Source organism: Hyalella azteca, unplaced genomic scaffold (assembly GCF_000764305.2).
Source record: "Hyalella azteca isolate HAZT.00-mixed unplaced genomic scaffold, Hazt_2.0.2 contig16374, whole genome shotgun sequence".
In the NCBI taxonomy this organism is placed as follows: domain Eukaryota; kingdom Metazoa; phylum Arthropoda; class Malacostraca; order Amphipoda; family Hyalellidae; genus Hyalella; species Hyalella azteca.
Window position 1 is genome coordinate 117,441 of NW_025946198.1, and position 16,819 is coordinate 134,259.

At 37.3% G+C, this 16,819-nt stretch overlaps 1 protein-coding gene across 3 annotated transcripts in view; it reads left to right on the forward strand.

Moving 5' to 3' along the window:
- Positions 1–9,933, forward strand: part of LOC108681627 (beta-arrestin-1) — a 34,022-nt gene extending 24,089 nt beyond the window's left edge. For 2 of the 3 annotated variants that reach the window (XM_018170678.2, XM_047884869.1), the window contains exons 9-12: positions 3,092–3,235; positions 7,609–7,695; positions 8,793–8,969; positions 9,658–9,933. In XM_018170678.2, coding sequence (XP_018026167.1) covers positions 3,092–3,235; positions 7,609–7,695; positions 8,793–8,969; positions 9,658–9,748 — 499 coding nt within the window. In that variant the 3' untranslated portion in view covers positions 9,749–9,933. Of the gene's footprint in view, positions 1–3,091; positions 3,236–5,415; positions 5,560–7,608; positions 7,696–8,792; positions 8,970–9,657 lie in introns of all 3 variants that reach the window. The other variant, XM_018170679.2, reaches the window with a different exon arrangement.
- The last annotated feature ends 6,886 nt before the right edge of the window (positions 9,934–16,819 follow it).

Sequence of the window (16,819 nt, forward strand, 5' to 3'; positions counted from 1 at the left end):
GTTTGCAAATTAGATTACCAAGTTAAAAATTCAAAAAAATCATTTTTTTCTGTGATACATTGAGAGCTACAGTTTGCAAATTAAATTACCAATGAAGTTAAAATTGATATCAACCTACAGTTTAGGTAGGGCTAACTTTGCAGAATTAGGTAGGGTTATCATTGTATTGGGACAGAATTGCAAAAATCACCAAATGGACTTCTATATGAAGGAGCCATCTGGTGGTTATATTTTTGATTTCCCGTTATTTTGATAGGTCCTGAATGACTGTATAGCAAATTAGGGGACCAAGTAACCATTCCAAAACTATAATGGGTGGGTATTTTTTTTTTGGTATGATCTATGAGTGTTTGTTAGAGGCTTGCACTATACATATATACATGACTGTCTTTATTCAATAAGGCTTAATAGACATTTTCTTTGTATCTTCTATCCAGTATTATTGCACTATGAACTTCAAAACCATAAAATCTACCTGATACATTCTTGAGTTTGCTTGGAAATCCACTTTTCACTCCTTTAGATTTTCAAAAAATTAGATCAGTGCTCACTGCAGTGAGTAACAGAGAGCGCACTTTCTCGTCTGTCTGTGATATGAAGTCACTGACGGATGGACATGAGTCACAGACAGACGTGACAAGCACAATAGCGCCTTTTTTCCATAAATGAGAAAATGTGCTAAAAACACAGGTTTTTTTGCAGTAAAAAACCCAGCACAGTTGGGGAGGTGGGCAGTTCGCTTAGTAGGTAAGAGTGCAACCCTGATTGCAGAGAAAGCCAAGTCATGCTTGACAAAGTAAGTGGAAGATATTCACTTGAGCATAATATGCCAAATTAATGCTCAAAACTCACATTCAACCAATGATGTAAATGATGGATGGAAACCAATGATGGATGTAAAGCAAGTGAAAAACTGGAGAGCGCTGTGTTATCATAGAGCAAACTACCCTGGCTTGATTGTCCATTTAGCCCCTGTGTCAAAATCAATGGCCAATTTTTCATGAAGAATTTTTCTGATTTTCTGTAATCTACTGCTGAGCAATGATCAACTACATTTAACAAACTGTCACTGTAATGGAAAAATCTGGATTTGCATGAAGTACTTATTGGCCATGGTTTTTAGTGCATTTTCTCATTTATGGAAAAAATGCACTATTGTGCTCTCCATGTCCATCTGTCCGTCCGTCCGTGGCTTCACGTTTTCATCAACTAAAAAATGCGCTCTCTGTCACTCACTGCAGTGAGTACTGAGTTATATTGTTTTATACCAGTCTCTTCACTAGTCTAAACTGGCTATAAGTCATGAGAGGAATTTGAATAATATTCATCTCTTCCTACCCTGATGGTAACTCCAGTTAATAAACATTAAAATACAAATGACAATTATGACTCTCATAAAATTAGTAGAGTAAAGGTTATTTCTTAATTTGGTTATTTACTATGGTTATGGTTTACTAGTTTAAGCTTGGCTGGAACCAGCATTAGATTCCTACAATATAAATTAATAAATATTTATTTATATTGTAATAATTTAATGCTGGTTCCAGCCAAGCTTAAACTAGTAAACCGTAGTGTTAGGGGCCACATTGGGGCTGACCCCCATTAATAGCATAGTTAGTTTCACCTACAATTCAACACCAGCATCTATATTCTATACCTACTCTCTGAACATCTACTTACCTAACATCAACTTGTGTATCCCAAATCATGATGTGTGTGTCTTTACTGTCACTGGGCATCAGTTGCTGTCTTTTTTTTAGCTTCTCAACTAGTAATTTTTATGTTGTTGTCTAGCATTAAAGTGGTATCATTTTAGTTTATGAGATAAACCTTTACCAGCTAGCCTTTTCAGTCTACATTCTCGTGCAACTTTTCAGTCTATTCATTGCATACAACTTTTATTTCTGCAATGTTAGATCTATTTCTATTTTCTAATATTCTTCATATCTGTATCTTGGTTGTGTAGTATTTGATGATTCAGTTAGATTTAGGTTTATTTCATTCTTTGAATTCACATCATGAACTTTTAATTGGAAAGATCTCTAACTTTTAGTTGACTACCTATTGCCTTGACTATTATACATCTTGTGATTGACCAACATCTTGTGTAAGCAACATCCTGTTTGTTTGTTTCTGTTCACCTGTCCCTCCTCATCACATTGTCTCTTTGAGATGTTAATGCCACTTATTTCGATTCAGCTTCAAGGGGCTCAATAATTGGGACCTTCCACCTCTTGTAGGTGATGAATGATATGAGAAATTTTCTATGATTTTGAGATATGCTACCATGCTGGTGATCTTGATTTTGGACCTCCAGCACGAAAATCCTTGATAGCTGAAGAGCTAGAAAACCATCCTACTATTACTCTTACTAGTATTGGGGGCTAAGCTTTTCTCATTGCTCCTCTTCCTTTTTCTCTGCTGCACATGCAATCAATAGTCATCCAATTTTGTTTCAAGCATAATCATAATCACAACTTTCATCTTGGTCATTTTTATGTGCTTCATTAGATGTCATTTGTAGTGTTCCTGGCTTTTCTATCCTTGATTGTTCTAAAATAAATTTGAGTTTCTTAGTCTATTTTTATTCTTATTCTCCATCTTCCTCCAGACTCCCAAAGCAATGAACTTCCCTCACCTTTCAGCATTTATTCAGTTCACTTTATTTTATTGGCAAATAATAATCCATAATTACCACTATAAATATAGGTAGTTTACCACTATAAATATAGTTCTTTGTTCAAGTTGATTTCCCAATTCTTGTGTTTTAGTTTTTACAATTTTTTCTAGAGAAAAGGTTTTCAAAAGACCTAGAAGACACTATTTTATTCAATTTTTGAAACAGGTTATAATTAGATTTTACTAAAACTGATTTAATTGATTGAACAAATTAAGCTTTTGAATTGCTGCTAGTAGTGCAAAAAAATGATGTTTCTATATTTGTCTCAGACCTCTACATTTGCTTGGGCTGTGAATATCTACTAACCTGCAGGTTTTGTTCCAGTCTGCTGCTCCTTGGCTGTGATTAACATTTTACTTCATGCTGTAATAAATTTGTTAACTCTTGAATGTTTGTGTGGGTGTGCTGCAGAGAAGGATGTCCTGTGGGACCAGGTTTTACACTTTCTAAAGTGGTGCACCTCACACCACTGCTGGCTTACAACAAGGATAAACGAGGCCTTGCGCTTGATGGACAACTTAAACATGAAGACACAAACCTGGCGTCATCTTCTCTGTGAGTCTGTGATCCTCTGTGCAGTGTCTCCACAGTTATTTGCTGTAGCTGACATCGCCCTAACTCAAAGTTTGTTTCCGGCATCCTTTTGTCTGTAAGTCCCAATGTACATTCATCTCTAGAACAGCAGCTTCACATGTGTGGTGCCTAGTGCTCCTGGCATGTGCTTACTAGTGCTTAACAGTGACTGACATCTTAGTGGCTCATCAGTTTTTTACCAGCATTCAACTTGCAGGTGAAGCCAAGTCCAGTGCAATTGTTTCAATACGTGCATGCCTTAACAATGTCTGCCTTACAGCATGGTTTTGATGTGCATTGTTTTAATCCTCAGCTAGAACTATTAATCCTCCCCCCCTGCCAAATGGTTGAATCTAGTCTAATGCATGACTTCTTTTTTTTTCAGGTGTCTGTGCAATGTGCATGTATCTCTTAAATTTGCATCATGTTTATTTGTATTCATATCCCCTTGAGCAGCCTGGTATTGAATCTACTCAATGTTTCTTCCCACTAAGAAGCATGATGAACTCAAAACCCTCTTATTTCATTGTACGTGAAGGCCTGAAAACTAAACTATCATAGTTAAACCTATCTTTTCCCTTCTTGTCTGTTGAGGGCTGTCATGTTCTTGAGCTGAGAATTTGTTGATGTCTATTGAGTTGAGTACATTGAACAGGTACAGAGGCTGCTTGTAATTGAAGAAGTTGTTGGACCTAGACAGTGGGCTTCATTCCGTTCTTGTTACGGGCTAAGAATGAAATGTTGTTTGCATGTTAGCCATGTGGATTTACTGGTAGCAAACATTAACTTAGCAGTGAAAGCTGGTCAAATGTGTTAAATTTATTGTTGAGTTTATTGGAATTAACAGACAACTGAAGAATCCAGAATAACAAAAATAGATAATGTGTTTGAGGGAACCCAAAACAGTTTCAAAGTTCAATGTAATGGAATTGAGTAGTGATTAGGGTCATGAGAGCAACTTATGAGAATGTAATTGGGAAGCACAGGCAGACAATCATTCACTAGGTCACGTGGCAGCAGAAAGATATGAAACTACTAATGAACACTACCGCTAGTTACATTAAAAGATTTTAAGGCTAGCAGGGACTTTAATCTATTAAACATAACCTTGTTAGGACACTCTAAACACCGATGCTAAAATGGAAGGATTACAAACTAATTAAGGGAATTAATACTAGTGAATTAATGAAATAGCCAAAGTTGTAGGAATGAGCTGTTATGGAATTCAATTAAGACAAAGAAACACTATTGAAAAGAAATTAAAACATTGACAAAAGTAAATTTATTCAGGTAAGGTAATCACTGCTGAACCAACTGCTGAAGTTTTTAAACTTTTACAAGGGAAAATTATCTAAATGTCATTAATTGTAATGAAATAATGCAGGAAATATAATGCTCCACTCACTAAAAAGCATTGCAAAATGGAACTCGGTTCCAGATGGGAATTTATTCATTACATCTGTTCTGAAAAGATGATGAAAAATTATATGCATTTAAAAATTACTTTTTAAAGACAATACTTCTGAACAATCCAGTGTCTTGGATGTTACACATGTACAATGAATTTCTAATTTAATTTTCAAATATTTAAAAAAAAAATATTTATTAAAAATTTTTCAAGATATCAACATTTTGTAAATTTTCAAAATTATTTATTCTTTAAATTGATTCATGCATTGTCTCTGACTTTATGCAATTGTGCAAAATTTCAGATCAATTGGACAGGTCAAATTGTGTCAGACGAATAAGAATTGTAGCAGACAAAAACTAGTCAATACTTTTTCCACACCTGAATGTTTTAAACATGTACCTTTTCAGTTGAAATCCTTCACTTGTGGAGGAGTGGGTGAACACAAATTCAATGTAGGATACATTGTTGTGCCACGATCCTCTACAAGTATCAGTTTAGGTTACTTTTGCTTGCTGCTCGTGTGTCACTCTGGCTGTGAAAGCATGAGCCTGAAATTTAGTTGGTGTGGAGTCCATCTTAAGGGATGTTTGGGTTACGGTCTTACTGGATTCCTTTTGGTGGTTCTTTTGAAATTGGTTGGTTGTCATTTGTGGCATTAAGGAATTTTCAACAATTACTAAGGTTTTGAGGTGCCCACTTATTCAGCATGTCTAGCATGGGTAGTGATGGCAACAAAATGGTGACCTTGCAGTGATGGTTGCCCAGTGTCTCCCAGCACCTCCCTCAGTAAAGTCATTTCTTTGACGCCTCTCCTGGCTGACAACCGCCATAAATATGGCCTTGCACTTGATGGTCGTATCAGAGATGAGGACACAAACCTAGCCTCATCCACACTGTAAGTAACTGTAGCTGTTTTAGCTTTGACTTCAGTACAAAATTTTATCCAGCTGTGGACACTCAATCTCGTCTCTCTGAAACTTGGATAACAAAACATGTCTTTCTTGCAGTAAGTTCTAAGTATATAGTCTTACTCATTGTGCTCTAAATCTGCCATACTCTTGATCTCCCTCATACTGTATCTTCCTAATTCTGCCTACTGCACAAAGATTTATTCAGCAGTGGACACTTAATCTTGCCTCTCTGAAACTTGGATAACAAAACATGTCTTCCTTGCCGTAAGTTCTAAGTATATAGTCTTGCTTATTGTGCTCTAAATCTGCCATACTCTTGATCTCCCTCTTACTGCATCTGCCTAAATCTGCCTACTGCCTTCCTCATTCTGTATCTGCTGTTAGTGCCAAATCATTTTTCCAAGAGGTGGGTGCTGTGCTTCTTCTTTGTGTAATCAGTACCTACTGTAGAAGTCCTGTGTGCAGGAAGTACCTAACCTGCCATCCCTATTGTGTAAGAGCCAAACCAAATTTTCAAAGTTTTTAACATTAGTGCCACCTTTTGTTTCATTTCGCAACTAAACTATATTCATAATTTGAGCTCTGATTTTGAACCCTTCCATGGTGTGGTTTTGACCCTGGCCTACGTACTGTGAGTACTGAACCAAATATTTTTAAATATTAACACATTTTTGCCAAGCAAATAGTTGATGTTAGAACTTTGTTGATAAGCATTTTTTTCATGCAAAATATGACTCAAGTAAATCACCGTCTGCTGTAAGTACCAAATCATTTTTCCATGTGGAAACACCATCTGCTGTAAGCAACATTTCAACATTGCACTTAACATTGCAAAAGGACAGAAGGGTGAGCATGGTAAAAGTGCAGAACTTAAAGTGACAATTATACAATTTATTTTGATGAATTTGTAATTTAAATGTAAAGTCTGTTGTAAACTACAATAAAAACTTGTTGCATTACCCTCATTTTGCTGGTTTGTGAAACTCTGCCAAAAGTCTCTTGAGGGAGAGCTAGAAATATAGAGTTCATTTTTATGTTATGCACTGAAGTGTCATTTTCAAGTTGCAAGAAATTGTAAAAACATTTGCCATGCAAGAGTTATTGATCTTTATTATTATGATTGTACCTGCACTTATATTTCTTAATGTATAATGATGATAAATGTTTTTTGTATCCAAAAGATATATCAAAAACCAAGAGCATTAATGAACTTGAATTTATCTGACAAAATCATCAACTGGATTTTTGAATTTTCAGAATCACCAGAGCTTAAGTATGCCTTTATGAGTAGAAAGATTAACAATAGAGATATTTTCTCATCACTTTACCAAGAATTATAATAAATTCAGTAATTTTACCATAATTTCTTTAACAAAACATTGTGGAAACAATCTCCATCATCAGTTCAAACCTCACGGATATAAGGACAAGCTCTGTTAGCCTACCCTCCTCATTCTGTTCTATACCTTCATGCTGAACAGAACAACATTAATGTGCCCTAAGAAATTTGGTCATTTTGGGCCCCTTCTGATGCTTCAGATTTAATGATCTTGGAATCAACAATGTTGTCATTTCATTTCAAGATGAAAATTCCTGTCTCCACAATACTTATAGTTCTTTTCCGCTTGAAATTTTTAATGATGAGGATATAATATTTAATTATAATGTAATATTTGAAAATAATTAACCTCATACATGTAAATATTTTTATGCTAATTGACCTAATTGACCTTTTTTTCTGAATATTTACCATTTAATCTCCTCTGTGTGAATTTTGGTTTTTCCCTACATACTTGTATTCTTCATTTTTTGAACTAGTAATGGAGTTGTAACCTATATAATCAAAAACTTAGTTCCTCCAGAGAGATTTTGCAGTACAAATCATGATTTGTTTCTTACAGTTTCACTTGAAAGGCTAGTTTTGAAATTACAACTTACTAATTTTTCATACTTAGTTTATGTGGATCATTGATACATACACAAATAATTATTTCATATTCTGCTAAAACCAAATTAAATTTGTTTGTCTCCAGAATTACAGACCCATCACAGAAGGAGAACCTGGGCATTGTTGTGCAGTACAAAGTGAAGGTGAAGCTCACACTTGGAGCTCTGGCAGGGTGAGTTTCCTGCAGTCCACAACCTGATACAGATTTAATTTCTAGTCATGGTACTCACTACATAAAAATCTGAATTAGTGTTTAAAAATCACTCTTGGAGCTCTAGCAGGGTGAGTTTCTTGCAATCCACAACCTGGTAAAAATTTAATTTATAGTAATAGAATAGAATAGAAAACAAGTGTCGGCACTGAAGAAATAGGCCCATGGGCTGTTGCAGGTTCTTGTACTTTTTGTGACTTGATTCCACAAGGGATCTGGCCTTTTGAACCCAGTATTTAGTCATGGAACGCATTACACAAAAATATGTACTAGTGTTTAAATGTTATTATAGTTATGGTATGATAGTCATTATAGTGATGGTATAAATAAGAATGCAATCAATCCTGTGTGTTGTAGTAATGGAATATTATTTCTTAATAATAATTTTCTGAAAGCTGACCTATGCAAGATTATCCAGATTCATTTCAGTAAATAATGGAAGGCAGAGAAGTAGAACTTACATATCTCAAAAGTGCTGTTAATACAGTTTCTAATATATGTTTTTCCTCTGAAGTACTGGAATTTAACACGTTGACTCTGAAGTGGAACATATGCATATACCACAAAATGTATTTCTCCAGGACGGAGTGGTACATAATTCAGGTTGCCTAAAATCAGCCAAATCCGAGAACAAAAAAGGCCACAAACGGCTGATAACTCAAAATATACCAGTTTATTTGTTGGTTCCGCTATGTAAATTCCAATTATTTTCCTTTTGCAGTATTTAAAATTTAATTAGGAAGTACCCCTATTATAAATTTTAGCCAGCCAATGCAGTTGGGAAAAACTAAATCATGGAATTTCTGGCAACCCTGTTTAAAAACAGTACAAAAAATAAAATAATAGTACAAGATGAAGCAATCAGAGTCAAAGTGTTAAGATGCGTTTCCAGAATTTACTAATACATTTAATTTAATTACTAATTACTTACTAATTAATTATTAATTACTAATTTACTAGTTCATTTAAATTAATTTGAATAATACATTTAATATTCGTTACTAATGTGCCTTCGTAAATTAATAATTCACTCTAATGATAAATACGTGTGCTGCCAGGGACCTTGTTGCGGAGCTGCCGTTCACGCTTATGCACCCGAAGCCCGAGGAGGACGCGGACACCGTGCGGGGCGGCGCCTGTGGTGGCGACATCGCTGGGTCCACGCAGCCTTCAACTGCAGCCGACCTCGATCATCAGGACCCTGCTGTTGATACCAACCTTATACAGCTGGACGCGTGAGTGTTGCTGTACCTCATACAGCTGGACGCGTGAGTGTTGCTGTACCTCATACAGCTGGACGCGTGAGAGTTGCTGAACCTCATACAGCTGGACGCGTGAGTGTTGCTGTACCTCATACAGCTGGACGCGTGAGTGTTGCTGTACCTCATACAGCTGGACGCGTGAGTGTTGCTGTTGATACCAACCTCATACAGCTGGACGCGTGAGTGTTGCTGTACCTCATACAGCTGGACGCGTGAGTCCACGACTATTATGTGCGCTTGAAATTCTTGATTACATGCATTCCTGCGTGTTTACTTGGACGGCATATTGGACTTTCCAAAAAAATTGCACTATAAGTCTTGAGTCTTCAAGTCAAAAGTTCTGAGATCCCCGCTTCAAGCTCTGATATTCGATACAACAACCACTTACACTGGCTCGATACTACGTATAACAAGAATTGTGTTTACGAATTGTGTGTAAAGATTCGAGTACATTAATTGCATGTAAATATATATGTGAAAATTTGTATAGGTTGGCAGAATTTATTTTTTTTACCCAGGTTTTATTAATGACCAGAGAACAAATTCTCTGGTCTTTAATGAAACCTACCTAAAAAACGTACCTGTATTTACAGGGATGGATGTTTATACATGTGTAAGATGTTAATACAGGATATTTGTATGAACGTACCTGTATTTACAGGGATGGGACTGAACCTGCAGCAGCTGAGAGTGACGACATTATCTTTGAAGATTTTGCTCGGCTGCGTTTGAAAGGAGAAACAGAGGCGTGAAGAACGCTGTCTTCATGCTCGAGCAGACGAGCCTGTCTCTTTGCTTACCGCTGAGTGCGGCGATTACTTAGGATTTGTCTGGGTTCCAGAGTCAATTACCTAAGATTTGAATAGGCATCTGGAGTCAGTGCTTAGGATTTGCCTAGATGCCTGAGGCGGTTGCCTAGGTGCCTGAGGCAGTTGCCTAGGTGCCTGAGGCAGTTGCCTAGGTGCCTGAGGCAGTTGCCCAGGTGCCTAAGGCAGTTGCCTAGGTGCCTGAGGCAGTTGCCCAGGTGCCTGAGGCAGTTGCCCAGGTGCCTGAGGCAGTTGCCCAGGTGCCTGAGGCAGTTGCCTAGTTGCCTGACGCAGTTGCCTAGGTGACCGAGACCAACACCTTGTCTAGGTGCCTAAGGCAATTACCTAGGATTTGCCTAAGTGCCTAAGGCCATTACCTAGGATTTGTCCGGGTGCCTAAGGCAATTGCCTAGGATTTGGCTTGGTGCCTAAGGCCATTGCCTAGGATTTGTCTGGGTGCCTAAGGCCATTGCCTAGGATTTGCCTAGGTGCCTAAGGCCATTGCCTAGGATTTGCCTAGGTGCCTAAGGCCATTGCCTAGGATTTGTCAGGGTGCCTAAGACCATTACCTAGGATTTGCCTAGGTGCCTAAGGCCATTGCCTAGGATTTGTCTGGGTGCCTAAGGCCATTACCTAGGATTTGCCTAGGTACCTAAGGCCATTGCCTAGGATTTGTCTGGGTGCCTAAGGCCATTGCCTAGGATTTGTCTGGGTGCCTAAGGCCATTGCCTAGGATTTGTCTGGGTGCCTAAGGCCATTGCCTAGGATTTGTCTAGGTGCCTAAGGCCATTACCTAGGATTTGTCTATGTAAACCGCCTCCTGGTGATTGATATACTCTGGAAACAAAGGAAGTTGTGTACGAGGTTCACAGCTGCTGTTCTCTTCAAGGCATGGCGCCAGCATTATATGTCTAGCATAATATCACTGGAGTAGTTGATAGAGGATACATGGGCGAGGAAAAACTCGCATTTTTTACGTTTTCTTTCATATATCAGGTGGCTGTACCCGAATATCACCAAAGTACTTGAATATAATTTTTACTTTTTTGTAGAATAAATTCACAGATACTTTCCTTTCGTCGCTATCTACTAACGCAGCACAAATATTGTTGATGATATTGCCACTTCTAACTACAACAAATATTTATCTACAGTCCTAAGAATGTAAATGATTTCGATAGACATGATCTGCGATCTGTAGCTCACTTCGCTGGCTTGGATTACCCGCTTTCTGCCTTGCCTGCTGCATATATTAAGTGTTTAGCGCACCGAAAAAATCTTCACACAACTTTAAATCTTCAAATCTTCACAACAATTTTAAGTTGACTGGGCATTACAGAGGCTCTTATTCATTTGCAAGAATTAGGTGATGCTTGTCATGTTTAAGCTTGATTTTCAACCGCAACTTTGCAAAATTGAAGCTAAAATTAACAATTTAACCACGGAATTCCCACTCAAGTGAGAACTCAAGTTTTCTTCAACAGGATTGTCGGGCATAAGTTTTAGTATACAACTCCGTGCTAGGATATGAAAATTTTAAATATCTTAACAATTCCTGATCTTGGTCAATAGTTCGATCTGTTCTTCAGGATTAAAATCATTCTAATTGACCATCCTGTGGAGTGGTTCATTATATTACTGTCTTTAAGACAGAGTGATGGTATTACGGTCTGTTCCGACGATGTTCATTGATGCAAGATGATACAATTAAACCTCACAAATCGCAAAAAATATCACTAACAAGAATAAAGGTCTCGAATATCACGAATTAGATTTGGTCCATCGCGTCTATCTTACTATACAAGTGTGTTCTGTACTTTTCGTTCTTAAGTGATTACCGTGTTTGAGGTAGAGGCTATTGGTACTCTGTTGCTGCCATTGTTTCGTATAAAGCTGTGGAGCTAGACAAGGATCAGCGTGTGGTGGACTGATGGCTGGTAAGCCTCTTCTTGTGACGCATTGTGCATTGTTCTGACCTCAAGCAGACAGCAATGGTCGAGTTACTTGTCGTACAACAGGCAGGGCGCTATGTGGCTCCGGCCTAAATCTGAGAAACTCGTTACTGAAGTTTGTCATCAATATGTGTGAATCCTTCATCTTCCTATTAATGGAATTAGCAATTGAAGGTTCTGATTTCGAACTTATTGTACTACAATTTCTACATATTTTCACAGTAATGTTCATAACGCATTCCTTCCGGACCATATGCTTCATTGGTGTAAAGCTCGACTTAAGCACGGACTCGCACTGCGCCCATCAAGAGAGTTTCTGTCCAATATAACGTAATCCTACAAGCGATTACTTCACTGACACACTAGTCGGCTACCCGCGTATGTCGTCACTTTGTTAATTTTAGTTCAGTGTATATTGCTAAAGGTGTGTAGTTTTTGTATTGCACTGCTTGTTGTGCTACATATCCCTTGATTTATCCTATATGTTTTCAATGAACAATCTTTCGCATTTGTGGGACAGTGTTTTGTATGGCAATGTTTTCTTGTATTTTCGTATAAATCCTCGAATGATTTAATTCGTAAATCTGCACGCCATTTATAAATTTTATTTTATTCGCATGATTTCTGTGTTCTTAGTTGTCCTGCGTAGATTGGTATATAATATATACTTGTATTGTTGTGTTTGCTATCACTGAAGAGATTTCCTCTTCAAAGTTGAGCAATGAGAGACATAGAATTGTTGAATGTCATCGCATTATTGAATTTTGGTATTCAAGGTAAAAAGCACTATGAACCAATCACTTATATCTCTTCACTTATATATATAAATCTTTTCATCGCTTGTTTCGGGTATTATATTGAGTGTACCTGTGAATATTGACGTCATATTCCTGCCATCATTCCAATTCAGGACTCAGCATTTAATCAAAAACCTTTTGTTTTCTATTGGAATTTTCACTCGCCCGATTTAAATTTTATACTAATTCAGCTTGAATGCCTGAAATAAGTTTTAATTTGAATCAGCCTTCAAGAGCCTTCTCTCCTTACTGACGCGAACTTAGTTTAGAAACAACAATGGATTAAAATCATCTGATTGCTTAAAGCGCATATCAAGTTACAATTCAATGGGGAAGAAAAATCAAGAATTTTCTCGCTTTTCAACCCTTTAGAGATTTTTTTAATGAATCCATGTACAGTCAAAGGACTGAGAAAGTCTCTTGGCTTCCTCGTGTTGACTTCAACTTATAAGGCCTATTATTTTGTACGATAATTCCAAGGATTAGTTCTCTTTGTAGCTCATTTGTGATGCCTGGTAAACCTATGTTGCTTTCACCGCGCCATGACACTTTTGTACAAGCTATGTTTACCTTAGTAAGTGGTTCGGTAGTTATTCATCGGGGGCCATACTTTCAAAACTCGCTAAGTGAACGTAAATACTCACAGTCTATTTTCTTGTCTACGATTGGTGAATTTTGCTTGAAAGGCCGTCAATGATTGGCTGATGAACTTACGATCTCTTAACTTTTTTTGAAAGTATGGGCCCTGATTGAGTGACGCTTGTATTCATATCGATCGCTCAGCACAAGAAAGCATTTGTGTTCAAAGGGATAATTTTATTGAGCTTCTAATTCCAATTCATTTGTAGTCATTGTCTTGACTTCCAAAGCCTTTTTACTAGTGGCGCAAAGTAAAGAAATTTATTTGATTTAGCAATTGTAGCAGTTAATTGTGCCAGATGGACATACATTTCACAAATGTGATGTTCCATCTTCTCGGACTTGCTTGAAACCTGAAATTTTGGAGAAATTAAAAAATTAACGATACCTGAACTGCAAGATATATCGTTTTACGTTAACAAAACATGTGGTGAACAAATTTACAATGCAAACGATTAGTAGTACGATTTTTTCTCTCATTTGAGCATTTGAGTTACCGACACAAAAGATTGTACTTTGCACAGCTCCTACTTACATAAGTTACGTGTTGCACAAGTGATGCCTGTGCTGTCCCTGCAGCGGATGGACTATGCACATGATATTTATGTTGAGGTAATTGTAATAGTGAAGTTACATGTGTACAGTGACTGATGGTACTGGACTGAGTAGTGTAAGCTTCCTCTGATGGTGCTCACACCGTCCTTTGAGCCTCGTGTATGCTCACAATTTTATAACAATATTTCTAATATTTTGTGCTTCATTGTAGTGGGTCTAAGTTTCATGAACAAATTTGCTCTCAAATTTAATTTGCTGTGGAGTAGGATAAGGTTTTGATGATTTTAGCGAATAAATACACGGCAAATTTTAAGCACAAAATTATTTACTGCTTCTCCCCGATGAATAGTTACTCTGTTCATGAAGCAGTGGGCCTTTTTACGCATTCTTGTGGCCCAGTGGTTAAAGTTCAGAGCCATACTTTCATAACTCGCTAAGTGAACGTAAGTACTTACGCTCTGTTTTCTTGTCTATGATTGGTGGATTTTGCTTGAAAGGCCGTCAATGATTGGCTGATGAACTTACGATCTCTTAACTTTTTTTGAAAGTATGGGCCATTGTCTATGATTGGTGGATTTTGCTTGAAAGGCCGTCAATGATTGGCTGATGAACTTACGATCTCTTAACTTTTTTTGAAAGTATAGGCCCGGAGTACCAGAATTGGCGCAGAGAGACGCGGGTTCGATCCCAGCTCTGTGCGCCAGTTTCTGGTCAGAATCAGCAAGGCCGGGCGGTTAAGCACAGCAGAATTGTAGCAGTGAGTTGCGACTTCGAGACCACAACAAGCTGTGAATGTTCTGCGATGTTAAGAATCGGCGACAGGCCTACGGCCTAATAAACGCTGGAACCGCTATATTATTATTATCAAAGGTTGAGCTGTGCTCCACCACCGGCGTATTTTGGGCGCAGGGCTTTTTTTGTTTCGGTGTTCTGCTATTATTGCTGTTTTTGCTGGCATAGATGTGTTCACTGCAGGGATGTGTTGGCTGGCATAGATGTGTTCACTGCAGGGATGTGTTGCTGGCATAGATGTGTTCACTGCAGGGATGTGTTAGTTTTTCTTGCTGCCCTGGCCACCACCAGTTGATGTGTATGTGCCAAATGTTGCTTTGTGTGTTGCGTTTTGCTTGCATGTTGCTTTTTTTTCACCTCTTCTCTAACCTTACCTTTGTTCAACGCCCTGACATTTAAGATAGAGGCATTTATTCAATTTATTTGTACATTTATTAGTAATATTTGATCCACAGTGGCTTTAAGTTTGTTGTCTCCTACCTCACTCATATTTTTTTTTTATTGTTTAATGCTACATTTTTCAGATTCGAAAATTCTTTTTGAAAAAATTTATTTACTTTCAACTCAGAATCGATTTACAGTTTACAACCGCGTGCATTTTTTGGCTCACTATCGAAAATACTCACCATTTTTGCTTGCACTTCGTAGACGTGAACTCAATGATTGTTTTGAGTGCGCACTGTGGGGGCTCCGCAGTGTCTTGCACTTGTTTGCTTTGTGTAAATGTTTATGTATAAAAATAAGTGCCGAAATCCATGCTTCTTTGTACCTCAGTCGGATTCATACATCAATTCATTTAAAATACTCATGCTGTGATTTGGAAATTTGTATTGACTTCACGATGATCATTTATAGAAATTTTGGATGCATTTTAGCAGTTAATTTTTACACGTTATATAATTACAATGAAGTCTGTTGCTCGTTCGTCAAAGATCGCTGCACTGGGAAGTGAGCAAACTGTAGCGTTAGCGTAAATTTCGCCATAAATATCAAACTTGGATTAAAAGAAAACATCTTATAATTAATTAATTGCTGATGGGAAGCATGAGCTTCGATAATTTAGGTATGCACTGTAATTACCGTTGGTTACATACTAAACTACAGACTAAACTCTTGCTTACTTACTTGCCGAGAAACACAGTTATGTTCCTACCTCATTTATAGTAATACTACTTGGTTCATCCTATTATTACATGAGTAATATTTTTTGCATATTACCCCTGACTTTAAAACCAAGCTTCTCTACTGTCGTTTTCTTATTATCCTCTTTTGTGGCATACAATTGTTACAATTGTATACAATCTTTACAATCTGGATACAATTTTTTTGTTACAATTCTCTTTTGGGGCTTAACCAAAATTAGCTTAATGACTAAAATATTAATGTATGGATGGTAAGTGAAACAGATAGTAATGTATTTAAATTAGCCACATTTTAGAAATTTGACGATCCGAAAGAAGTGACTTGCATAGTGTAGCTTGCTCAGCAATTTGAAAATGTTCTACCAGCATTACACTAGACAGCATCAGAATGCAGCATTGTTGCCGTGACCGCTTGATTTCCCTTTTATTGTTCCTTGGCTTGCGTGAAATATAAATTACTGAAGTTTATAATGTAACCAACGGACTTACCTCTGCTGTGCTAATTTTAATTTTCATGTCAATTGATTTATTCTTATCGAAGTATATACGAGTAAGTGTATCATGTTTATTCTTAATACATATGTATTATTCGATCAGTGTTTGCCTACTTCCAACCTACATATTGAATATTTTTAGCGCATTTTCTCGTTTATTGAAAAAAGGCGCTATTGTACTCGTCATGTCCGTCCGTCCGTGACTTCACGGACGCGAAAATGGCCTCTCTGTCACTCACTGCAGAGAGTACTGATCTAATTTTTGTGGAAAATCGCTCTTATTTCTCCCATGTCCTATCATTTATTCATGTGCAAGGCAGTTTACCATTAATTATTACGTCACAACCTCTGATGAGTCATCCATGTCTAATAAAGCCGTTGCCGTAAATGAAATTGCGAGATAAATTTTATCTGCTCCCAATTCACCCAAGTTGTCTTGGTAAGTCGGGTGGCAAATTGAATGAAAATCTCAATGATTTATGTGGCAATCTTTAGACTTTGTTTAGACACCGTAAAAACATTATATATTTCGAATTAGTTCAATCTTAAACGCTTAATAATTATTTATCTATCACTATTTAAGGTACGACAGAAACTATAGACGTTGCGACACCGCGCGGCTGCGACGTGCAAGATGCATGGGATG